We start from the raw sequence: 25,459 nt of genomic DNA, 5'->3' as shown, positions 1-25,459 counted from the left end.
GAAAACATGATTTGTCATTTCTTGGTTTGTATTTGACAAAGGGTTAGCTTTGTCAGTTCAGGTTTTTGCCTTGAAAATAGAAATTATTGGTCCTGCTTAGACTAATCAGACTGCTTGACCTGATGTCTGGGTGTTGTTAGGATGGTGGGTATTGAAAATAGAAATTATTGGTCCTGCTTAGACTAATCAGACTGCTTGACCTGATGTCTGGGTGTTGTTAGGATGGTGGGTAAGAAGCCACGAGCACAGATACCTGTGTGCTGTGGCAGACTGGATCATTTTATGGTTTGCTGAGCAGACCAGGTAATAGTGATGGATCAGCAGAGCAGGAGTCAGTGGTGCTTTGGACCTTTGTCACACCCTTGGTGTCCATGGCCTGTGAATGCCACATGTCCTTGGTGTTAATTTGCTGTGTGGAAATGGAATAAGCAGGGGTTGATTTGGGAGTTTGGGGAGGAGCAGTGGGTTTTAGTTTTCAAGTCACTAATCTCTTCTGCAGGGCTGTGATGGACAGAAGGGTGGAATGATTGGAGCAAGTGTCTTGTAAGGAACAGAGTTCAGAGAGATGGGTCTGTAGGGTGAGGTCTGTAGCTGGTGGTGTTGTACTCTCCTTGCAGAGGAGACCCAGAGGAGGAACCATGAATGCCACTGAGACACCTTTCCTGCTTGGGGACAGTCATCCAGGAACACTTTGTGGTCCTCCCCTTCCACCCCATCCTAGGAGAGCCCTGTGAAGGAAATGGTGGAGGACCACTGGCATTGGATGACCAGACAGCAGAGCTCCCTGTGCTCTCTCCTTGCCTGTGCAAACCAGTTATCACCAACTCCTTCCTCATGGCAGAGCTGCAGAGAATGTCCAGTGAGGAAATTCAGACAGGATTTCAAATGCCTTTGAACAGCCACATGGGATTAGTGTACCTTGTTCCTGAGAGCTCTGCTGGTTTGGGATGGAGTTCAAAGGAAGTAGTGTTGTTAGAGTTTACTTTGGTGGAAACTGATTTCGGATTGGAGGAAATAATGCTTTTTGTTGCACACTGATGAGAAGCCTTAACATATTCATGTGACTCCTTTAAAAACCATGGAACTGCACTGAGGGTCATGGTTGTTTGAAATACAGAGCTTGCAGAATTGTGTAACATGTTTGCAGTGGAGTTGTCTGTGTAGAAATGACTTTAACTGCATTTTTGATCTTAAACTGGGTACTCTGAGAAGTGTCACTGAATGTTCTCTGTCCTATTCATGGGTTGTTTGTGATCATTTGGGGAACTGTATGTCTAAAATACTGTATTTTGGAGTATAGCCTTCTAAACAGTGCAACAAGGGGTCAGCAGACTGCTACTCATGTGTGCTTCAGTTTTGTTCTTTTTCAGTGCTATGGTGGTTAATACGCATCACTATTCTTCCAGTTTTATATATTTATACACTTGCTGGCACAAACTGTTCTGCCCTAGCTCTCAAGCAGAGACTCTTTTCTACGTACCCTAAATACCTGTCAGTGCTTTGTGCTGTTGCTGCATTGATTCATGATCCTGATTCCAAATGTCTGTTCTCATAAAATGATGAGTATCTTATCTGGATGTAACTTGAACAAAAGTGTAATATGCATGATGAGGATCAGTCTGAACTAACCTTCACTGCACACAGGCAGCTGAACAAATGCAGCTTCTTCCCACAGAACCTGTGTAAGAGCAGCATCATAAACGTACTTGGGGTACCTTGAGGTAGGAGCAGTGTAACTGTGAGATCCTATTGCAGCTGGGACAGCACTCAGTGCTACTGGGGTCAGCTGCAGAAAATGGTACAACTCCCTGCAAGGTAAGGTGTCAGAATCTGGCATTAAAACCGCTAGATTTTCCTCATTTAATCTGTTTCCATTTTTGTACGTGTTGTGTGGACCAAATGTTCATTTAGTCCTTGGGACACTTGCACCACAGTGTAGCCTGATGGCTGATGACCTCCAGTGCAAGGAATCTGGGGCCATCCAACCTGGAATGGTGGTAGTGCAGCCCAGGGTGCTGAGTGTCCTTCCAGCTGCTGGAATAAATTCAGGGATGTGGCACTGAATTTTAGCATCTGAGCTTGGAGTCATGTAGCAGACACTTATGTTCCTTAAATGCCTTGATGTCACATATTTTCCTTCATGCAGCAAAGCTAATGCCAGCTCTGAAAGATCTGGGACACAGGGAGTGGGCACTGCAGTGGGAGCATGTACTTTAGCTTACTGAAGAGATCCATTTCCACACTTGATTATATTTTTATTTCAGCTCTCTAGAAAATGAAGTGCTGTAACAAAAGTCACAGTAAACAGCAGTATCTCACAGTGTATATTTGTCTGTCACATTATTGTGATGTGATTCCTGAGGAGAGACTTGGGGACAGCTCTGACTGCAGCCCCTCGACACTGTGGGAAGCCCAGGAAGGTTTTCCTGTCAGCTGCCATTTGGTTTGTTGAAGTAGCACCTGAAAGATGACCGTGCCAGAGGCTCTGCAGCACCAGGGCAGCACATGTAGGAGGTAAACCTGCACTCCAGAAGAAAACCAGGAATGAACCATCAGGTCAACAGGTGAATCGTTGCTACTTTTCTCTTGTAAATTCCTCGTGGCCAAATTCAATTTGGAAATGTTGGTGTCAACACTTGGTCATGCTCTGCTGTGACCTCCAGCATTTGGCAGGGCTGCTCCAAGCCTTCAACAGAAGGAGCAATGCTCTCTTCCCCACTCCCAGCCAAGTTCCTGTCCTGCATCCTTGAACCTGTGTGGAAACTGGCTCCGTTCCTGCAGGCAGTGTCACCCTCTGCACAGCATGATGGCTCAGGACGCCTCCACAGCTGACAGGGAGATGGAATGGATCTGATCCCCTGCTGCCACAACAGGCATCCCACTTCCTCTCCTCCCTCCCACCTCCCCCAGTGTTTGTGCACTTTGGATGACAAGCTCCAGCTGCTGCCTTGGAGCCCACATCTGTGTAAAAACAGCACCCAGGTAACCAGTCCTAAAGACATTGACAAAATGCCACATTTGTTCTGCCTCGAGCCTTGGATAAACTGCAAACAGTTAAGTTTGGTTGCTACCAGTTAAATTCTTCCTCGCTGTCCATAAAATCTTGTTGGCTTTTAAAAGTAATCTGTATAATCTTTAAGTATGGCAGATATTTGGGCTCCATTTATAGAATAAACTGGAAATGCTGTGGCCTTTTTTCTTTTGGCTTGTTTGCTTTTATACCAGAAAAACATTTAAGTCCTGACTGGCTCATTTTCAACAGTTAAGTGAGGTTTTGGTATGTGGAAACAATTAAAATGGAATTTCTAAGTTTCTTATGGAAATAACGTGTATCTCAATTCATCCCTTTTCATCTACTCACTGTGGTTATGGCTTAAACGAGCTTTGGATGAGTGTCAGGCATTTTAGACAGAAACCAAGATAACAACTCAATTATGAGATGAATTATTCCTGATATTGATGGCGTTGTGGGATACTCCATAAGTGAGTCATGCAAGGCCTGATTCTTCCATCAGTCTGTAGAATAGTCCCTTCTGAGCTATTAAGTGTTCTGGAGTATCAAATTCAGCTATCTGACCATTTTCCAAGACTAAAATCCTGTGAACATTAGAAGAGAAGTGTAAGTTTGGGGATACACCAGCAGCTGTGATAAACTTAGTTGTTTCTACTTAGTTTTAAAATAAATATCAGTACTTGCTGTTTATTCAACCAAGCTTTCCGACAGCTTTTCAGCTGGAAAACAGTGGTGGGATAGAAAGAGATTTCTGATGAGTGACTATACAAGTACTGAGTTTGGGAGGAGGGTTTTTTGGCAACTGAGACTGGAATAAGATCTGTGAATGGATATTTTAGTTTCACAACTTCTGGATGATGCAAAGAGCTGCAGTCATGGTTTCACTGTCAATGGGGGAAAAGGGCTATGACACAGCATGAAGTGTATCATGTGGCAGTCAGTAATCTCTGGTTAACTTATTGGTGCTTAGCTGGTTCAAGAGAGATCCTACAATCTCTAAAGCAAAGGTTGGAGAGGTAAGCAAGAAAGGGACAGAAATGAAATTGCTGTTCACTAACACTGTGTGGTGTGTTTAGTTACACAGGCTGCCTGTGTCTTCCCTCCTCCCCAGGAATGTGGCTGAAGATCTTACCTGTCACAGTCCAGGACGGTGTTTATCCGGTGAGCTATTGTTAACACTGTGCTGTCTTTGAACTGAGTCCTCAGGGTGGACTGAATCTGAAGATCAGTTTCTAAATCTACTGCTGCTGTGGCCTCATCTAGAATGAGGATTTTGGTTTTCCGCAGGAGAGCTCTGGCCAGACAAACCAGCTGTTTCTGACCAGTGCTGCAAGTAAGAAGAGGGGTGGTAAACTGAGAGCTGTAGTCATTTTTCCCTGGGGTCAGAATACATAATTAATTTGAAATTAGTAATGAAAAGGTGATTGTTCCCTTTCTCTGGAAGGGTGATTGAGGCTGATGGCACTGCAGGCAGGTAACAGCATGAAACAGCCTAAAGAAACAAAGGGAGGATATTACTGTGGCACCCAGGAGATGTGCACTTGGAACAGGATTCCAGGGTTTTAAGTACTGCACAAATGCAAACCACCACAGTGACCAAGTCTCAAAGATCTTCCACTTGGTGTCTTATGATTTGATTTCATGCTGCTAAACAGGACAATAATGCAAATTGCCTGAACACCATTAAAAAAAAATCAAAAAAGAAATTAGCCTCCTTATCCAGCTAGCTGTTCTCCTAGCCCAGGGCTAGCACTGCTCTGCCAGTGTCTTTCTGCAGATAAGGTACCTTAGGTTTTCCCCTTGGTCAGTGCATTTATATTCCAACTGCTCTGGCAAATCTGCAACAAAGTTCTTGAGCTGAGTCAGTTCCAAAGCTGTCCAGATGTCTGCATCAGTGTATTGGTTTAGTGGGTCGAGATTCATTCTTAGAGAGCCAGAAAACAAAACTGGATCCTGAGCACAGAGACAGTACAAACAACTCCTCAAATGAATGATAAAAACAAGCTCTCTGGTCTTCCCTGCTGGGGAATCTGTGACTAATATTATATTGAATGGGAAACAAGCATGGCACAGGTTATTTTCAACTCTGAAATTTCAGAATGCCCCTCCTCTCACAGAACCTTTGTAAACCCTTCCTAAATGTTCAAGACTTACTGCTCAAGGATTTCGGAAACAAATTTCATACCTGGGGAATGACAGTTATCTTGGTTCTTAGGTCATGGAGACCTAGTTGAGCAATATCCTGTCCATCAATTAGAATCACTCCTTCTGCAGCCTCCACCAGTCGCAGCAATCCCACAGCAAGAGTAGATTTCCCAGCTCCTGTTCTTCCAGTTATGCCAATCTGTAAAGTGCAGTGGAAAGCCTTTGGTTTTGATGTTGATTGTTTTCCCACAGTTGGACAAACCTGTCATGTAGTTTCTCTTGGCCTTTTGAAGAGAGACAGCTTTGCATGTATCAGATTTTTAGGGCTGTTCAAGGTTCACATAGTCCAGTAATACATTCTTAGAGGGAATAATGTATAATTTGTAATTGTTTTGTATGAAAAGGAATCATGAAAGCCTCTGATGGGAACCATAATTACAAGGCAGCAGTTAGAACAGGGCCTTCATGTGGCACTAGAATTAAAAGTGAAATTGCTTTGCTGTAACTCTGCTAACCTGGTATGAAATTAAATTTTACTCAGAAGAATGACTGGTGTATGCAGCAAGCCTGGAAACACTCCTTAGTGTAGTGTGCAGTGTGAAAGATGGGCTCAGGCTTACCTGCAGCTTTCAGCTTCCAAGTTCCTGTAGCTTGTTGTGGGGCAGGAGCAGTACCCACCCAGCTCTGATCACTGCCCAGCTCTGCTCACACTTGTTTACAAGTGGTTTTTCTTACCTTCTCTTGCCCATGGATGGTTAGACTGACATGTTTGAGTGCTAACTCCAGATCTGGCCTGTATCGCAAACTATAGTTTCTAAATTCAATCCTCCCTTCAGTGAGCCAAACTTGACCTTCAGGTTTGCCATTCAGAGTCCAGGGTGCCTAAACAGATGAAAACAAACAGCAACATATAAAGCTGATTTAAATTACCAATCAAGTGGCCATAATGGAATGGGAGGTTTATGAAGACCTCTGTGCCAAGTCCCCCCAGTCTGTTTACTGCTTCCAAAAGGCAAAAAGGCTTCTAACTTTCATACTGCAGATGTTGACTTTTTACTTTATGCAAAGATGCTGAGGCTCAACTGAAAATGGGGATGAACATTTATTTGCACTGTCAGAGTTCTGACTTTATGAGTGGTTCAATAAAAAAAGATTTATATGCCTCTGTAAACAGGACTGTGAAAGTGCCTCTCAGGGCAGCATATGGAGATGGAATTTTAATGATTACAGAACAAAAAATCATTGCACTGGAGACTTTGAGTGGCTAAAAGGCTATCTAGCAGCCATCAGTTATCAGAGATTGCATCTGAAGTCGCACAATAAATACTCCAAATATGGGCAGAAAATATGTCTCATTCCATGAGTGTTACCAAGTGAAGCTATTTTAATGGCAATCCAGTGCTTAACTGTCTTAAGGAAATAATGATGATCAGAGGTTATAAAACAACTCTAGTCAGTTGGATAAAACCCAAATGCTGCAGTTCTTTAAAGGAAAAATGACTGGCTTTCAGAAGAGGAAAACTAGAGTTTTCTTCATGTGGAACAGAAAAGTTACTCGTTTAGTTTGCAGAGATGTTCTACCCCTGCTAGTAAGGGCAGTAGTGGACCAGGTACCTCCTTGGGAGTGCCCAGGTATTCTCTGACTCTCTCCACAGAAACAATGTTGTTCTCTATGTCTGTCCAGGAGCGCACCATCCAGTTCAGAACACCAGTTATCTACCAAAACGAGAAAGAAGCATTAGGGCAGGTAAAATAAGTCTTGACCCGTGCTTGTGAGTTACCCAGTTTATTTATAAAGACCTACTCATCATCTAATTACATCAGAAATTAAATTACATCAGAAAACCTTAAAATGCTTAAAAAATAACCATGGGTCCTTGTAAAGCTGTGTTAAAGAGCGTAGCCAGCTCCTCTCATAGCCCCTTCAGCAAGTTTATAGAGAATGAAATGCTGCTGACTTGGATGCTAAAAGACAGTGTAGCTGTTTCTTAGGCTATTGTGTAACTACTCTACAAGGAGGTAAGACAAATGCTGAAGACCTTGCTTCAGCTGCTCAGGGCTTGCTGTGACTTAAATGAGATCAGGTGCAGGAGGAAGAAGATGCCTTGTGCATGTGTTTATGAGGTTTGTTCCCTAAGGGGTCATATGCTCCAGATAATGTGGGTTTCAACAATGACAGCAGGATTTGGTAGGAAAGGGCATTTAGAAAGGCACAGAAATAGTTCACAATTTCTTAGAAATCAAAATGCATTTACTTCTGATAAAAGGCAGGCATTTCAGCACTGGCTTACCTGAAGAGCATATGAAATGGAGAAGCCAGCAGTTCCTGGACTAAGATGTTTTCTGCCCATTGCTGCAAACAGTGCTGCAAACAACACGATGCCATTGCCTAGAAACTCCAGGTTTGTAGCAAGCCACCTACAAGAGGAGGAGAGTACAGGGCTGTTGCTGGTCCTTTTCCTTTCTCCCAGTGCGATGTGTGATTGCTTTATAGAACACTTGTGGAGCTGCTGGGAGTACAGGATACTCAACAAAGCTCTTGTCACACCCTGGTTCTCTTATCCAGCTACCTTGTAACTCCTTAAAGGCTACAGTCTGTCTGAACTGCTTGGCTTATGGTCTCTCCTAGGATGTTCCCCAAGGCCTGTTGGAAAGAGCAGCCAGTATATGGTTTCTTGGATGAGTTGGTCTAACATATCTCATTCTTTCTGGTACTCCTCATTCATGTCATGACTGGTGGCTCATAGCTCTGTGGTCTGATGGGTTTTGCCTGTACCATAGGCCTCGTGCACGCTGTAATGGGGTGATGGGCCTCACCAGGCACATGCTACAGCTTCCTGCAGTTTGGGCACCAGGTGGTACCTTTGGCAGCATTGGCACATGTGTGTCTGTGCCTGGCCACACAACAGAGCTGGGAGCATGTTGGTTGTGTGAGGGTGCAGTGCAGGAGATGACAGAGGCCACTCTACCCCTAAAACACTGCACCACTGCCTCATCTGTGAACCTCCACCCGAGCCCCAAGAGCACTGTCTCCACTCTGCTTTCCATGCAAGGAAACACTGCAGATTTGTTACCTGTCAGCAACAGCTCCAGGGAAGCATATTCGCTGATTCTCATCCACTAGAAAGTTGCTCTTCAAAATAAACCTCTCCTGGTCCTTGTAAGCACGGATCACACTGCTCCCTTGGAAAGTTTCTGAAATGTGGGAGTAGATGGGTGACCTGCTGGCAGCCTCCATACGCCTCAGCTGGCAGGAGGTGATGACGTAGAAGTGCTGGCACAAGGGAAAATGGAAAGGGAAGTCATTAGAGGGTTTATGTCTCCACGGAGGTACTCCACAGAAAATTTGGGAAGGCCTCAGCAAGTGCAATAGTACTTTCTATCCTAGTGTTATAAAACCTAATGTGCAGGTAGGAGATGCCCTTAAAAGGTGAGGTAGCATTTCTACCTGTGTTATGTCCTGTCTTCATTAAGAATAACCTCATGGGTGGGGGAAAGGAGCCAGGGTGCTCTGAACTCAAAATAACCTCTAAACTCATACTCAGTTTCTCCTGTAGATGAGCCCTTTGCTTGATGGAGAACAGAGGAGTTGCACCCTTACTTGCCCTTCCCTCATGTTCAGTCTTAGCTGGCAAAGCATTTGGGGTTTCAGAGCCCAATGGGAGAGCTGCATGGCATACATGGATATATTAAAAAGCACTGTAGCAATTCTGGAGGAAAGGAAAAATGTTTTCTGGTCTTGATATGATTGAATTTATACTAATGGAGACAAGGAATGTAGCTCTAAGTAGGATTTGACATCAGAAAAGCACAAGCCTCTTTGTGAGGGCTCTGGAAAGCTTTGAAAGGTGGAGGTGATGTGGGAAGAGCCACTGACATTACTCTTGTTCGGATGCAATTTAAAATGATGAAACTAGTTTCTGCATGTCTCTGCTCCTAAGAAATGGAGGGAGGATTTCTGCAGGGACATGGCCATACTGCTCCAGCCTCTCCTGTCTGCACCTCTGTGAGCTCCTACCTGGAATGCAGCATAAAGAACAGTCAAGGGCACTATGGCCATCGCTGCCCATGGTGTAGCCACTATAATCACAAGGTAGATCTCCAGTAAGTTGAACAAGAATCCCAGGAAGGACTTCAGCTTGTCAGGGATGACAGAATCAATAGCATCCATTTCTCTGGAGAAGCGGTTCAGCAGGTTTCCAATGGGTGTTTGCTCAAAGAAGACCATTGGGGATCTAGTGACATTGCTCAGCAGCTGCAGAAAAAGCTGGTGGGAGGCTAACACGCCACCCAGCAGGACTGCTGCTGTGGAGGTAAACCTGCTGAGGGCTGTAAGAGAAAAGAAATTATTGTTACAAGGTCTGAACAATCCACCTTAGAGTTCTCCTTTGTGAGATCATGATCTCCACTTAGTACTGTGAACATTGCACCAGTGAAAGGAGCTGATTTTCTCTTTAGTAGGAATTACCTGCAGCTCTGAGGCTTGGCTTAAGCTGCCCTTTCTGTAGGGTAGTTGCAGGGCAGCCAAAGACCTTCTAAGCAAGCTTGATGGATTCAGCAACTTAAGCATGCAACACAAATTATTTATTCCTCACAAAGTGAGCTTGACTGGAATTACTTTAAATTTCTCAGTGATATTTTTTCTTTTTATTTTTAAAGAGAATGACCAAAGGAATTGTGGCCATTTTTAAGGAGAAAGATACAAAGAAATGTAGAACTCCAGAAGTTCCTCTTTTTCTCTCTCTTTACATGCAAAAGACCTAAGCCAAGATTTAGTTCAGCATGGAGAAGAGCAACTAGTTGCACTTTGATATGATTAATTTATGTTGCAGGAATGAGAAGAGATAAGAGGAAGAAAGATATGCAGATGATGTTGGATACAAGGGGGCAGGATAGAAAAATGAGGATGTTGTAGTTACTTCATTGCTGCATGTTTTTTAGGGGCTCAGGTCATTTAGTTCTAGCAGGAAATACAGAGGAAGACACTATTCTTCATGGTCTGCTGAAAGGCACAGAACACCTCTAGCATACCATGAAGTAGAATTTCAGGCAGTAACACTGAAAATATTGTTCAGATCCCTTAGAAATCCTCTCTGTGCGTCAGAACCTGTAGTTTTAGGTCCCGTGCCAAACCTTTAGGGTTGGTGCCAAAAGCCCAGAAGGCTGAAAACCCGTGGGTATGCACTTGTTTATATTCTGAGAAAACATCCTGGATATGGGGAAGGGAGATGGGAATACAGAGAAGAATTAGGTGAGCAACTTAAACAGACCTTGAACTACTCCTAATGCACCAAAGACTCCAACTCTCAGCTCCGTGTGCTGTTGTGTCCCGTTGTGAACAGGGTCATCTGCCCACATGCTGAGCCAGTAACCCCGAGAGAACGACACAGCTTGCTGGCAGGTGAAGGACAGGAGGATGAACACACACAGGGCTGAGCCTGTCGCCTTCAGGTAGGCTGCATAAACCCCAGCATTGACCTAGAGTGAGGTACAATTGGGGAAAGACAGGAGGAGAGGTTGGGAGGATCAAGCTTGTTAGCAAGAAAAAGCAGCTCTGAAATAAGGAATGATTTATTATGGCATATCTACTCGGTTATATGTCACAGCCATAGCAACCATGTTAATCCTTTTTTTGTTTTCCTCATAGATGAATAGTGAAGCCATACTTAAATAAATCCATGGTGTTAATGATTATTTTCAAGTGATGGATGTTATTGCAATAGGCTTGTGCTACTTCTGGAATGCAGAGAGTGGGCTTTCCTTATGTTGGGCAGTGTGTTCTGTGAGTGAGGGAGAACTGTCATGTATCACACTGACTGCTTGTACGAGTAACTGCTGATCAGGAGAGGTGAGGACATCCCAGTCTGGCTAATGCTGTGCTTCCCTAGAGGAAAAGCTGCCTCTTTTGGAGTGTCTGTCTTCTTAGTCTCATCTGCTCTCAGTACCACTAGCCTCAGCTATTTTTTTCCTCTCCACATTTTACTACTGCCACAATGTGCCCTGAACACACCCCTCATCCATGTCTGATTCTTCCTAACTGGAATACCATGTCTGCTTCTTTCCTTTCACAGTACCCTCCTTGCCTCAGCCTTTGAGGTGTTTGTTAGCTTAGGCAGGGAGCTGACCAGCCTGCCATGAGTGTGATAACCCCAGGGGATGTGTCCTTGCCATTACAGGAAGGTGCTGTGCTTACCCTGCCATGCTGAGTTTTCTCTCCCTTAGTTAATCTTCCTTTGGTGGCTGCAGCACTGGTACAGTCTTGACTTACAGGAATGGTCTCCCTTCTCACAGCAGATGATTTGACTGAATTGCCACTTCATTAAGAAAACAAAATTCCTTTCAATTTTTAGCCAAGCTGGATCTCTTTACCCACCCCTATATTCATGCCTGTTTTGAGGGCTGCAGTTTTTGGAGTCCTCCAGAGTGACCCCAATCATTGTCCATGTTTGTCACAGGGCCTGGGCTCTGTCAAGCCATTAACAAGCAAAGGCTTAAAGCATTCACTTGCTGTGGCTGGGTTGGAGTGAGCCTGACCTTACAGACCCACTGGGAACTGAACAGCAAACAACTGTATCAACGTGCCTTGTATGTGAGCTCTGTTCTGGTCCTTGTGAAATATGGAGAAAGTGTTAGTTGACCTCCACACTGAAGACCAGGTTCTTACCAGTTCTTGAGTTTTGCTTGTGTGCTCTTGTTATTAATTTACAGATCAACTCCAAACCTTTATTATACTCAGTAAGAGCCTCCAAGTACGCTTGTATGGACTTTTGGAATAAGTTCTTCAGTATCTGAGACTGCTTTAAGCTTACCTAGAGAGTTTCTCCTGAGATGGACCATTTCTAGATGTGATGGTGCCTTTGGTGTCTCCTATAGCTGTGAAAGAAATACATTTTTTTCTAAATGGTTTAGAATCCCATTTTGTCCTGCATAGTCCTTGAAAGCTTGGTAATATGGAGGAAAGATTTTGAAGGGTAGAAATATCAAGGTTAGACTTGAAAAATAGCACATATAGTGGGTAATTCTGTTTACTGCATGAGTGTTGTCTACTCAGATGGATTCAAGGACCAGTTCTGAGGTGATGAATCAGCTAATTTGACAGGCATATTTCCGTAATAAAACAAATGTGATATTAAGGAAACAATTGACTGATAGACCTAGGAAGAATGATTCCAACTCATTTGGGTTACCTGGAAAACCAGCACATGCCTTCTCTTCTGCAGTAACATGTGAATGAAGAAATTCTGCAAAGGCCCCATTTCTCTGTAGAAGTTCTTGGTAGGAACCAGTTTCTGAGATCATTCCATCCACCAGAAAAACAATGTTGTCCACTTGAGGCAAAATGTTGATTGTGTGAGTCACCAGCACACGAGTCTGCTTGAATCAAGAGGGAACAGTTACATATTTTCTGCTGTTTCCCTGCTAACTTGAGCTGTTGCACTCAGCTGGCTTCTGAAGACACACACGTACTCAGTGCAAGCTATGATTTTTACTAACTTGGAGATATTTTTGTTATTTATTCCTATCACTTCTGTCTCTCTGAGGAAGTCTATCTTGCAGGACTTGGGAGTGGAGGGGTGAATCAACTCGCTTTGTGTCGTGCACAGCGTTAAGAGTGAGGATGGGAACTGAAGCCTGAAGTCCCAGGCTGGCACCCTGTGTGCTGGAGGACCTTTTACTTGACTCACTGACCAATTCCATGTTATTGATTCCCCTCTGGTTGAAGGTCTTAAGTAGGAAGATGTTAATTGCAGAGTATGCCACATTTATTGCCACTGATATCAGTATTTCAGAATCAAATTCATGGCTGAAAAATTGATCAGCCCGAAGGGAATGAAAGTGCAGCTCCTTTCCATTTACATTTCTGAGTGTATTTGCTGTAGGAGAGGACATAAGAAAAGTAATTTCCCCTTACATAAGTTGGCATGTTCTGTATTTCTAATATAAAATCAAGCCCCTTGAGTACTCCTTAAGTTTGATACATTCTTCTTAGCCAGTCATTCTGTTTCAATCCAATAATTGTATTCTGATACTTGCAACCAATCCTCGTGGAGGCAAAGGTATTTATAGTCAGGCATGTCTGTTATAACTGGACTTTCTAATGCAAGAGATTACCTGTGTTCCCTCTATAATGTGAAACTGAATCAAGTATTTCTAGGCAATTTATACCATGAATTAAGTAGAGCTGCTCTAGCATCCCTTCTCATGTATCTGCATCTATTATCCAGATTAATCGACAGCAGAGAAATACCAAGGAAGAACAAAACACCACCACTGCAAAAGGAATGGAAGAGAAGTGTTTAAGGTGGATTTTAAGACTGAAGTTTAAGTGATAAGAACTGTAAAGGTGCCACTGAACTATTCAAAAGTGATGGGATTAGATGTTATGATGATACAATTTGCTAGAAGAGATCAGACAGCTCTTCCTAACTATGCTAGAAGCAGTTCTCGAAAAGAGAGAAGGATAATGTTGACAGAAGACCAAAGAACAGTAAAGTTGCTGTAGAAGTAAGGCTGGAACTAGGCATGTGGTTTGCATGAGGATAAAGACAGTCTTACTCTTCCTCGGTGAGGTTCCCTGCAGGACTTGCAGGTGCTGTGTGGCCTGCAGAGGTTACCCATTCCACTGCTGCCACTACCAAAAAAGAGTCTGGGAGCCTTTGATAAAGTGAGTAACCCACCTTACTGGAAACATTTCAGGGGCTCTGCTAATGAGATTCATTGTGCAATTGTTTAGAGTTCAGGATTTATAACACACCTTGTCCTTCAGTAAACCATTGGGTCCAAGAACGTGTTCAAAAATGTGCTGTCTGACGTGGGCATCAACAGCTGAGAGGGGGTCATCGAGCAGGTAAATTGAAGCCTTCTGGTACACGGCACGAGCAAGGTTCACTCTTTGCTTCTGCCCTCCAGACAGATTTATTCCCTGTAAAAATGTATTGACTCTGTTTATTCCACAGCTACAGCATATTTGTCAGCTGTTGACTCCATTTTGCGCTGAGGTTTTATGACTCCCTTATTTTTAAACCAGTGCATCTCCCTCCCTCCAAATAGGGCTCTTGCAGAGGCAGAGTCTCCTGAGCAACTCCTCTCTCCTGTAAAAGAGCACCTCAGAATGGCCTGGATTTGTTGAGTTTTGTCTTTAACAACTCTCATATCTCTGGTGAGGTTAACTGTCAGGAGGTGGGCTTAAATTAAATTAGGTCATGGCCCAACTTTCCAGAAATCACTGAGCACCTGCCCTTCTGCAAGTTTAATTTCTTTGTAGGTGTTTTAAGCAGGACACCTGAAGTTGTAGCTACTCAAAGAAAAGTTGACCAAAATATAAACCTAAGTATAAGTACCTTTTCTCCTATTTCACTCTTCTGCCCTGCAGGGAAGCTCTCCAAATCAGGGTGCAGTGCACAGGCATCTATCACTCTATTGAACCATGGTTCATCCATGTCTTTCCCGAAAAGAATATTATCTTCCACTGTAGCATTTAGTACCCAAGCTTGCTGGGGGACATAAGCTGCAGTGTCCTATAGAAGTGGAACAATGTTAGTAATCTTTTCCATAAGCTCAACTTGACACTATGGGAACTCATCTTTGCAGAAAAGCTCTCTGAGTTATAGAAGTCTGGAATGATCATCACCATTGATAGGTCTCAGAGGGCTTTGCAAAATATGAGTCTGCACTGTTGTTATCTGACAGAGGAGGACACAGAGGTGCAAGTACATGATGAGATTTACCAGGATGACATTTCAGCTCACTGTCAGAGTGGGAAATAGAACTGGATCTTTGAAGCAGTGTTTCAGCTCCTATTTCCAAAGTCTTCAGCACCTTCAGATAATTAAATGTGGACTGATACATACAGCCTTTGTTAAAATTCAGCAGTAAATACATTGTTATCAAGTACCTGATGCCTTGGTTAATACCTTACAGTTCCTGAAAACAGCCTAATTAGAAGCAAATGCTCAGGGGAAAATTTACCTTCATGGTCACGGAGCCGTCCAGTTTCTCCAGCTCACCGAGCAATGCTGACAGCAAGGAGGACTTCCCAGCACCCACCTGGCCAACTACAGCAAGCAAAGAGCCTTGGGGCACGGTAAGATCTATCCTATGGAGAAAAGATTAGTTTCTTATCATGTTTTAGGTACACTTTCTGAAGATGAAATTATCAAAATTCTTTTTATTGTCTTGTAGCAATAAAAATGTACCCAAGTAAACCACCCTAATTTCATCCCTTCAAAGACACCTCCAACCAGAAAGTCTGATCCACATCCCCCTCTGAGTTTCAAACCCAGATCCAAGACCCAGCTCCCCACTCTGGAGATAAGCTAGCCCAAAGCATTGGATATAAAAAATTCCTGAACATCAGTGCTGTTCAACATAGTTTCTTCTCAAAAATGTCAATGCCTGTTGAAATAAGCATCTAGTGATGCCATATATAATACCTGCATACCATCTGTTCTACTTTTTTGATTTAAATTACTGTAATTTCGTATTTGAACAAGAAAATTGTGTAAAGAAAACAGCCTCCATAGATTAAGGCAACATCCAGATACAGGCACCTTCCCATTTATCTGCTCCCAAACAGAAGACCAAGATTATGTTTTGTCTGACTTTGTAATTTTCAGAATTCAACATTAAATATGAAGTGAACTCAGAAGCCTCTGGACATTCCACACTGGCCCTACAGAGCTGAGAGATGACTAAGAGTAAGTCTGTACCTTCTAAGACAAGGAGAAATTTCTTTGCTCCAGCAAAAAGTCCCATTTCTTATGGTGATACTTGCCTGTGCTAAAATATGAAGAGAAATACAATACCTGTAAATGCAAAAGGTGCTACAGAAACATCCCTATTTATATGATTTTATGTTTCAGTGTGTATATTACATAAAATGAACCATAAGTATGAAAAAAGACATACATTACCAGATTAGTTTTTATTGGTAGAAATAAATAGGCCTGAGAGATACAGTGACAGTAAGGGGCAAATATTTTTCTGTTGACTATGGTAAGCACCCTGAGTAGAAGCTGAACAATAGAAGTTACTCCTCTTTTAAGGTAACAGTGCTAACATAAAAGCTCACCACAGCCTGAAGTGCTTCTGCATGAGCTCTCAGGATTCAGTTGTCCCAGATTCAGAAAAGCTGCCAAGCGGTTTAAAGAAACTTTGGCCTGAAATGAAGCAGCACACAAAAGAAAATAGGATTTAGAGAAGAAAGGGAACAAAAACCCAAAGACTCAACGTGAAGAACACTTAGATCATCTGCTATGTTGCAGGTGCTGTAGACTTAGCTGGCCAAATGCAGCTCTTCCTTATGTTAACTGCTTTTATTTCCACTTAGTTTAGCAAAAAACCCCATATCCTTCATGGTGCTTTTGGTTCAGTGGAATGGGTGCTTTTTTCTCCACTTCATCCTGCAATTTCCCAGTGATTGCTTTCTGTACATGAAAAGCTGTGACAGCCTTAAAATGTAAGAGGGAAATGAATTTCCTTATATCTTACTGGGCAATGATTTGCTTTTCTCTCTGGCCTGGACTAGCAGGGTTTCCACTGATCCCCTATGGAGATTTTGCTCCATCTGTTCTGATTTGTGCAATTAAAAACAGGACTGGAAGCACCTCTGGGGTCTATTGGTGCTTGTGATGAGCTCCAAAAGACTTATGAATAATTCTTTTTGACTGTTTTGTCAGTGAAAGGAGTCTTTCTGAAAAACAATACGACAAAGTTTACTTGCAAGTGCTTGCATTTCACTGTTTCAGAATAGCAATTAAATGGCTGATGTGCAAAGCCCTAAGGAATCTCTCTGTTTACTGTTAATGGTGATATGTAAAAAACCCCTTATAGCCAAAGGAAAAGGAACACAGTCTGCAATTAACCTGGACAGCAGCGTTGATGGAGAAGGGCAGGAAGGAGTGTGCAGTGTTGAGGATGTTGATCAGTGTTAAAGACACAAAGGCCTTCTGAGCATCCAGGATGTGTGTGTTATCCACCAGGGTGTAGACAGCAAACATGACAAATGCAATCTGAAAGGGAGCAAAGGGAAAGCAAACCATTTGCTTCAGACAGGAAAGAGAACGGTTCAGGGGTGACAGGCCCCTTCCTAAAGACTCTGGAACCCGTTTAGTTAAATCCAGGCTACCACCTCTGTGCACAGTACCCATTCTGCAGGGATCATGGCCAAAGGTCTTGCATATTGGTGACAGTATCAAGTTGATCATTTGACATTTGTTTTACATTAAGGAAGTTTTCATGCTGCAGCCTCAGCAAGGTGAAAGCAGAGCAGGTTCCCACTGAAAACACACATAGCTGAGCTGCAACAGCAAGTGCAAATGTGGCTTGTGCCATGAACTCTGTCTGGCTTGGAGGTCTCCCAGTGGATCCTGCAAAGCAGGCTCGGGCTGCCTGGAGCACAGTGCCAGACCAGATCACCTGTCCATGGAACTGTTAGGACAGTGTAAATGTCTGCATGGCTCATTCCACTGGGGCTGAGCAACTCCTGTGAGACTGCCAACTCCTCCAGGCAGAAATAATCTTTAGTTTATCCCACAGGAGAAGCTTTTCCCAAAGGAAAATCTGTCCAGGGAGGACCTGTACAAAGAGAAATGGAAGTAAGAGCACATGGTTTATGCAGGAAGGTGATCCACTCACCAGGAAAGTTGATGAATGGAAAGAAACTAGGGATGCTGAGAAGAGAATCTGAGATCTTTTTAGGGCCTGAAGTTCTTGCTTCCGGATCCCAAGCACTTTCTCCATGAAGGTGTTCTCCCAGCCATACAGTTTGATTACTTTAATGTCACTGAGAATGGCATTGGTGAGTTTGGCCCGCTCATCTTTATGTTTCATCTGGGTCTCCTGTAATAAATGTTCGTGTTATATCGTTTAATAGGTTGATAGTTTAATGGTGCAATTATTCTGAAAATATACCTTATTCCTGCATCTAAGTCCTGAATAAATTTCCCTGTAGTTGAGCTGTGTGTACTATTTTGCTTAGGAATCTTCCAGGCTGGGAAATATTCTGCTTTTTATCTTCAGAGCTTTATTTTTACTGGCAGTACATAAAAAACACAGAAAAGGTGGGCAAACATGGTAAAAGATTGAACATGCAAGAGCTTAGTCTAAATTCTAAGAAGCTTTGCAGGCTTCAAATCCTCCTATGTTCCTTCAGACAATCATGGTAAGCATGACTAATAAATATTAAGCCATCACATATGTCAGTAAACAATTTCTCTCTTTATGAAGCAAAATGTACCTGAAACTGACTCCTCTTCTTGGTGATCACGAAATTCAGAGGCAGAAGAAAAAGGAATACAGCAATTGCAGTCAAGGCAGATGGCCCTAGAAGCTGCCAGGTGAGAAAATGAAAGAGAAAGAATTTCTGGTGATGACTAGAAATTACTGTTTTCTGTTCCCTTGCTTACCTTCCCTCTTACTTGAACTTATGCATAACATCCCTCATGGTCAAGGCTTTGCTCTAATCTTGCCTTTGCCTTTCCTGGGAATTGTGCTTCCCTAAGCGCTGTGGATTGTTAACCATCCAGGCAGGGGAACTCCTGTCATCAGGCTCCGCTGAATTTATTTGCTTCCTTGTTAGGAACTAGATTAGTGCTGAAAGTGATCCAGCAGCACGCTGGCAATTCCAGCCATTCCTGTTTCCTCCCGTGTCCTTGGATGCGTTAACGAGGACATCTTGTGGCTGGCTTAAGTAAGTGATCCGAAACAATACCAAGTTTTGGTTAAAAAAACACCTTCCAGAAAGAAAAGTGAATGCACCATGCTACAGAGCAATATGGCAACTTCAGGTTATTGCAACCAGGAAAGCTCTGAGTAGAATTTTGAAACCCCCTTTTTTCTTGGATATGTAGAATAGAAAGGGATTGATAAATACTGTCATATTTTACCTGCCACAAGAAGACAAAGCAGATGATAATCCTAATAGGAGCAAGCCAGGTCCCATTAAAATAGATAATCAGATCCATTAGCTTTTGGACATCAACAGATACCAGATTAACAATTTCACCTATGGTTGCTGCTTTCCTTGAGGCATTTGACATAAGTAGGATCTAGATAGGGTAGAGAGGAAAGAAACATCATCAAACAACAGCTTTGGTCAAGAAGTCAAACAACTTTCTTGTCCTCATAAAGAAAGAAAACAAATAAAGGGAGGAAGATGTCAAATCCTAGGTGTTGAAACCATGCTGCTGCATGTGACATCACTTTAGGATGAAGCATTTACTGTTTTCCCTAACCATCATCTACAGCATAAGAAACTTTATGTTGAATTTTGCTCTTTCCTTTTCTTGGCTTTTTCTTCAGAGGTAAGATCTGAAAAGTAAATTATAAAGTACCTCCCATATACTGTTCAGAGATGAATAGCACAGAGTGACATCCTGATATTGCTAGAAACATTGTACCAACAATGGTGTAACTACTAATGTAGGGCTAGGAAAAAAAAAAAGGAAACTAAAAAGGAAGCTACAGACTCACCTTCCTGTACACAAGCCCTGTTACTGCAGTTTTCAGTCTCAGCCCCAGAACAAGACACATGTACATGTAGCATTGCTCAAACAGAGTCTGGAGACAAGCCAAAAGGAACATAGTGAAGGCATAGAAATAGCCAAGCCAGCTGGGGGCTTCTGGATCTTCAATGAACTTCAGGAAAAGGCTGCAAGACAGGGGCAAAATGTTGCTGAATCCACGAAGGACTGATGAAATATCAGACACATAAAAACAAACTGGCAGAAATAGCAGTGATTTTTCTGTATTCTGTCTGAGAGGTTTATCAGTAAAATAGCAGAAGAACTGGAAAAAAACCTGCTGAGTAACCTAGATCATATAATATCCTGATTTTTGACATGTAGCCACTCTTGGTTTTGTAACAACCTCTGATCTCAGCATCTTCTCAGGGGAGAGCTCACTTTCAGTCTTATGGATGGCTCCTGAATTTTATGAATTTGTCAGAAATATGCAAAGTGGTAGCTGTAATCTAAGGAAGTCATTGACATTTCCAGAACTTCTCTTAGTTGTAATGATTAAGAAGGGATTTTGCACTTGAAAATATACCATAATGAAGGTTTATATTGTACCAATACAATCCACAAAGCATTATGCCAACTGACCAACAAAGCTTCTTAAGATGTGTAGGATGCACAGCTGTGCTCTTTGTAATTAGTCAGGGAACACAGAGCCTTCAGACTACAGCAAGGGGCTGACAGCCTTGTGCAAATGACGTGATACATAGAACCAACAAATAACTCCTGTTCTAGTAAAGTTGTCACATGGTTTAGTGCATCCTGTCCTTTCCACTGTTGGAATACAGCGGTGGAGACAGTGGTTTGGTGACTTCTCCTCCTGAGTTGACAGTGGGCTAAGCTCAAATGACAATTCAGCTCTTTTCATCAGCTACAAGAGATTTCAAAAGGCAAGTGTGTGCATGCCCACCTCTGTGAGTGCTCACATACACACCTCTGAGCTCGTGAACACAGCAATCTTGTACATATTATAAATATGCACATACCTCAGTAACTTTGGGATGGAGAACATGAAGACATCACAGATAACTAAGCAGATAGTGCTGAGGAGGAAATAGGTTCCAAACATACTCCAAAACATTTTCAGTAAGGGCCTGCTCTCACTGTGCTGTGATTGCAGGAGAGCCTCTGTCTCTTCAGCTTCTGCTATGCCAGCTTCAGTCTTCTGACCCTTTTTAAATGTAGCAGACTCCCCTTCTCTGAAGAAAGTAACAATGAGAAAGCTAGCTACAATTGTAGAAAGCTTGAGAATCTTGTGCTTCCAAAAAATCATTAAATATCTTACACCAGGTCTCATACCATGTTCAGTATAAATGCTCATCAAAAAGTGACCCCTCTCACAAAGAAATTAGTTCTGTGCTTCCAGGGATGTTCTCCAGCAGTTTTTAACACTTAAAATCAGATTTTGCACAAAGGAACTCACACACCAGCACCTGGGAGTGTATTTGCTAGATCACCTAGACCTGCCCAGCTGAGCCCATGATGTGCTCTCTAGATCAAGTACTCACTGCTGGATTCTGCTGTGACACTTCTTCCACTCTCTTTCTGCCCAGGCGACAATTTCTTCAGAGGAGTCCTCTCTCCTCACTGGCCACAAGTCATCCACCCCCAAGGACTGCTGAGAGCCTTTCCAGAGAAGCCTGGAGAACACATAGACTGCAATCAGGTGAATGCAGAAGGTTTTGTGGTGCATGTAACACTTTCAAAACAGAGGGACATTAAGTTAGTACACCACAGTGAGCACGTGGGGACTAACTTGCATTACAACACTACTCAAGACTGTCCTGTCCCAGAATAAACATGAATGTTCAGGAACAGCAGTTTTGCTTTAAATTCCTATGCTGTCCTCTGTCAACATAATGAAGATTTGCAAATAAGCCCTAATTTCTAGTCCATAATGAGAGTCTTGGGCAGTGGGACTGAAGTTTAGTGTAACTTAGTCTGGGTTCAGTGAAACCAGATGAGACCGTATCATAGCAGACATTAGGCCCAAGGAATGTAATTGTTTTACTTCTGGATGCTCAGCAGCAGACTGGGCCTATATCCTCTTCACTGTTTTTCCCTTGCCCAGCATTTGTTACAGGAAGGTCTGGCAGGCAGATAGGGTTGTGGTTGGTGTGCAGTGATCTTTTGGGACTGCTGAGATCTATTTCATGATTGGGAGGGCACTGGAAGGGTAGTTAGGAGGTAGAAGAGAATTATCTAGAATCACAAATTTATGTTTTGAATTATTTTGAGAAAAGTAAGTGAATTTTTTATAATTTGACCTTGTGACAATACCTCAAACCCCTGGAGAAAGAATTTAAATCCTCACTCCATAAGCTGACTCAGGGGCTGAGATATTTCCTGCTGGCTGCCTCTATTCCGTCTCTTATGCTGCTGGGGTTTTTCTGATATTCTAGCAAAACCACATCTTCTGTGTTTTCTTACCCAGAGAACCACCAGTATGTGATTTTGGAAAGAAAAGAGCTTCTGGCTTCTGGACAGTGATTCTGATGGGAGAGAAAACGTGTGATATTTATATACAGAAAAGTGCACGTGTCAGATGAATATAATTCCCTTCTGTGCTCCCCCAGGAAAAGCAATCAAAGACATACCCCCACCCCTCAATTCACTGACCCAGACAGAGCAAGTGTATTGTGGAGGATCAATGGGATTGGGAGATTTTGGAGAATTTGACTTCGAATAACTTCTCAGATAGAAGAAAAAAAGAACATAATTCTTCATACCCAGAGACGTTTATTTTCTTAAGCACAGAAATTTGTCATACCCATACCACCAAGTGCTGCTGCACAGGAGAGCAGCAACAGGGGAAGCAATAGGAGCCCTGTCTGCTGGTTTCAATGACAAGAAACATGAGTATGGATAAAAGGTTTGTAGTTTTGAAAAACATACATAGAGAGATAGAGTACTGTTATCTCAAATTCTGCCAGTTACCTTTTAAAACCATCAGCCTTTATACAGAATGATGCATCTGACATCACCCAGATACTTGTGTTCCTGTGTATGCCCATAAATTTAAAATCCTGTTTCAGCAATGAAGCAGTGCATTAGGAAAAGCTATGTTATACTTACAGGATTGTTGACATCTTTAGAGAAGAAGGGGGGGTGATCAGCTAAGCAGAATAACACAACTTCTCCTAGCACCAGATTGGCATAAAGGAAAGCTGTAACATGGTGGAAATGGTCTTCCAGGAAGGCCTAAGAAACAGAATACTGGTGAGAATAAGGAAATGAACCATCATGTTAAATCAGCAGAGAAAGATGGCTTCTCATGTTCTACCAGCCATAAGCTCGGGGTTTTGGTTTGAAGCATGGGGTGCATTTATTTAAGCTGTAGTTGTGTAGAGCTAAATAGATAACTCCTGAAACTGGAAGCTCAGAAAATGCTAAATAAGACACATTTATTATTCGTAGTGACAGTTTTATTGTGAGGATTCATAGTACTCCAGTCAAGTCAGATGTCCACATTCCATCGTTTTTCAGGGAACTTTGAATGCTCTGAGGGATAGAAGCTCCTCGCTCACCCAGTGGGGTGAGTTGATGATATAAAAAAGCACTTGATAAGTTTTACTATAAATGTTGTGTCTAAGGGGCTCCATGAAGAGCTCTTTAATTCATTTTGTGAATGAGAAAGAGAAAAAAACAATGGAGAAGTCTAAATATTTTTGGAACAGTGTATTGGTAGCAAGAAGTTGCCAAGTGTTACATCAACAAGCAGCCTTGTGCCTTCAACACAGCAGGAACAAGCAAGGTCCCAGCTGTATTTTGCTTCATGGCTGCATATTTTTCCCCTATTACTTAAAACACACAGGTAACAAACTTTTGTTTATTCCTAGTTGTGACTGCAAAGAAGTCTGTTCATCTGAGGAAAATGGCCACTAACAATAAGTCTCAGATGTGCCAGCAAGCACTCTGCTGCAAATAAACATCCAAATGAACAAATATATAGTATCAGCAATCATTTTTGTCAGCACATATTTTTAAGAGAGGAATTTTGTTCTCCCCCTTGCAACAATGAGACAAAACCAGCTCTGCTGTTTAGAGACTTCACACCCTTGCACATTGAAAATATGTGATTTCACTTACTCTTTCCAGGGCATGTTGAATTTTGAAAGTAAACATCACAACTGCAGCCACGAATGAGAGCAGCCAATAAATCAACAGGACCCCTGAAGACTGGATGCCCATCATTCTTTCTGCCTGGGTAAGGAACATGGCAAGGATCTGTGAGGAGGTACAAATTTGTCCACATAAATACCTGGTAATGGAATGCCAAACATTGTTATCAAAATAATGAGTACCACAGAAAAAAGATCAGTTTCTTGTCCAAACACTTCAAGATGTTCAGAGCTGTAGTAGCTGTAGTATTGTTCCTAAAAGGCTAAAACTGAACAGCATTATGTGCAATTTTGCACTCAAGAATGTCTCTGGAGAAAGGGCAAATAATAAAACTACAAGTGGGCCAACAGGCAAGGTCTGCTCTGCCCACAGGGCCCTGTATTGTAGGTGTAGCTCCAGTGGTCTGCCCCGACTCCAAAGCCATGGCTTGTGGGCCTTCTATTCCCCATCAGCCAAATTTGTGCTCAGAGATACTGAGAAACGTGGGAAATACAAGATCTGTCCCCAGAGGGCTTAGCTTGGCCACGTGCAGACAGACAAGGGAGGAATTACCGTTGTGATTCCCAGCACAGCAGGGCTGATGAAGAACTCTGGAGCCCGTGGGATTCCTTGGCTTATCTCCCACAGCATGAAGAAAACATTAGTAAAACACAGTATCACCAGAATGCATCCAAGGACCATTTTGGTTTTGAAGATGCGGGACATCCTGATATAGCCCCTGTTCCTGTGTCGAAGGTACAGGTAGTAGAAAGGAAAACAGATCCAAAGATAGGCACAAGGGATCCAGGTGATGACTGAGCTCTCAAAGCACCAGGTAAATCCTGAGGTGTTTGAATGCCATGTCTGATTCCAGTCCTGTCACAGAAATAACACAGAAGTGAAACAGTAAAGCAAATGTACACAGAATTTCACAGCTAATGCAGGTTCCTAATGCTACAGCTGAGATCTACTACGTTAGTGGAATTTGATTTAGGGTTTCAAATGTAAAAAACATTTGGCAACAGAGATGAACTCAGCTATAGCAGTTTGGAGGGAATTGAAGTAGAAAGGCAGGACGAAAAAAAGATTGCAAAAGTGAAAGATGCCGAAGAAAGGACATGTATCACAACTAGACAGAAAAGAAAAGAAAGGTAAGTTAATGAAAATGGAATGAGAAAAGGTAATTTGGGAATTAAACAGATGATCAGCATTTGGGAACCATCATAACAAACAACAGCAAATGACCAATGAAATGGAGATTAGGAGGGAAAAAGTGTCCTAGTGCATGAACTGCATTTCCTCAGCTGTTTGTACTAACCTTTTGTGACTTTTTGACTGAACAAATATTGGATCTCATCTGGCAACTGTACATAAACAGGCAAGGTTATTTTTTCCTTCAGCTTGCAGAGCAAGGCTGAGGAATCACCGTGATGAAAAGAGGAAACAGATAATGGCTTACAAATTATTATGGGAGTTTATCAGTCTTGGGGATGGAAATCTGTGAGAGCCCGGACTGATAAAGTTAGAGCCCTTTTAAAGGTATTTCTGTGGTGGGTCCTTCAGCGGAAGCTTCCCAAAGACAAGACTCATTCCAACATCCTTCCAACAGCGCAGTACATGCAACTCATCAAATTCACTGTAACTGAGAACAACTCGGGCTCTTCTGTTTGGGTGAAAACTTGTT

At 42.6% G+C, this 25,459-nt stretch overlaps 1 protein-coding gene and 1 long non-coding RNA gene across 3 annotated transcripts; one reads left to right on the top strand and one right to left on the bottom strand.

The window, feature by feature from the left end:
• Positions 1-2,230: 2,230 nt before the first annotated feature.
• Positions 2,231-24,605, bottom strand: LOC103757382 (multidrug resistance-associated protein 6). Of its 2 annotated transcripts, XM_025894528.2 has the most exons (30): positions 24,349-24,605; positions 23,764-23,901; positions 22,750-22,875; positions 22,105-22,166; positions 21,183-21,314; positions 20,661-20,873; positions 19,631-19,808; positions 19,045-19,206; positions 18,396-18,488; positions 17,795-17,998; positions 17,023-17,169; positions 16,230-16,317; positions 15,868-15,937; positions 15,128-15,254; positions 14,500-14,676; positions 13,914-14,081; positions 12,346-12,529; positions 11,968-12,031; positions 11,352-11,472; positions 10,429-10,636; positions 9,177-9,487; positions 8,233-8,432; positions 7,450-7,576; positions 6,773-6,874; positions 5,894-6,040; positions 5,199-5,357; positions 4,800-4,966; positions 4,146-4,340; positions 3,362-3,597; positions 2,231-2,520 (listed from the first exon to the last, which is right to left on the bottom strand). In XM_025894528.2, the coding sequence occupies exons 1-29, from the start codon at positions 24,499-24,501 to the stop codon at positions 3,489-3,491; spliced, it is 4,332 nt and encodes a 1,443-aa protein (XP_025750313.1). In that variant the 5' UTR covers positions 24,502-24,605; the 3' UTR covers positions 2,231-2,520; positions 3,362-3,488. The 2 variants fall into 2 exon arrangements, with proteins under 2 accessions (XP_025750313.1, XP_025750314.1); XM_025894529.2 differs by lacking the exons at positions 2,231-2,520; positions 3,362-3,597; positions 4,146-4,340 and having other exon boundaries at positions 4,801-4,994.
• On the top strand, positions 15,085-24,759 carry LOC112840950. Its single transcript, XR_003212614.2, has 6 exons — positions 15,085-15,242; positions 15,775-15,855; positions 18,386-18,495; positions 21,228-21,340; positions 22,109-22,546; positions 23,773-24,759. It is a non-coding gene; the product is annotated as an uncharacterized LOC112840950 (long non-coding RNA).
• Positions 24,760-25,459: the final 700 nt, after the last annotated feature.

The sequence above is a fragment of the Manacus vitellinus genome, unplaced genomic scaffold, assembly GCF_001715985.3.
Source record: "Manacus vitellinus isolate BGI_N305 unplaced genomic scaffold, ASM171598v3 scaffold_12_pilon, whole genome shotgun sequence".
NCBI classification, from domain to species: domain Eukaryota; kingdom Metazoa; phylum Chordata; class Aves; order Passeriformes; family Pipridae; genus Manacus; species Manacus vitellinus.
Note: the sequence above shows the minus strand (reverse complement) of the source record. Positions and strands in the feature narration are given on the sequence as shown.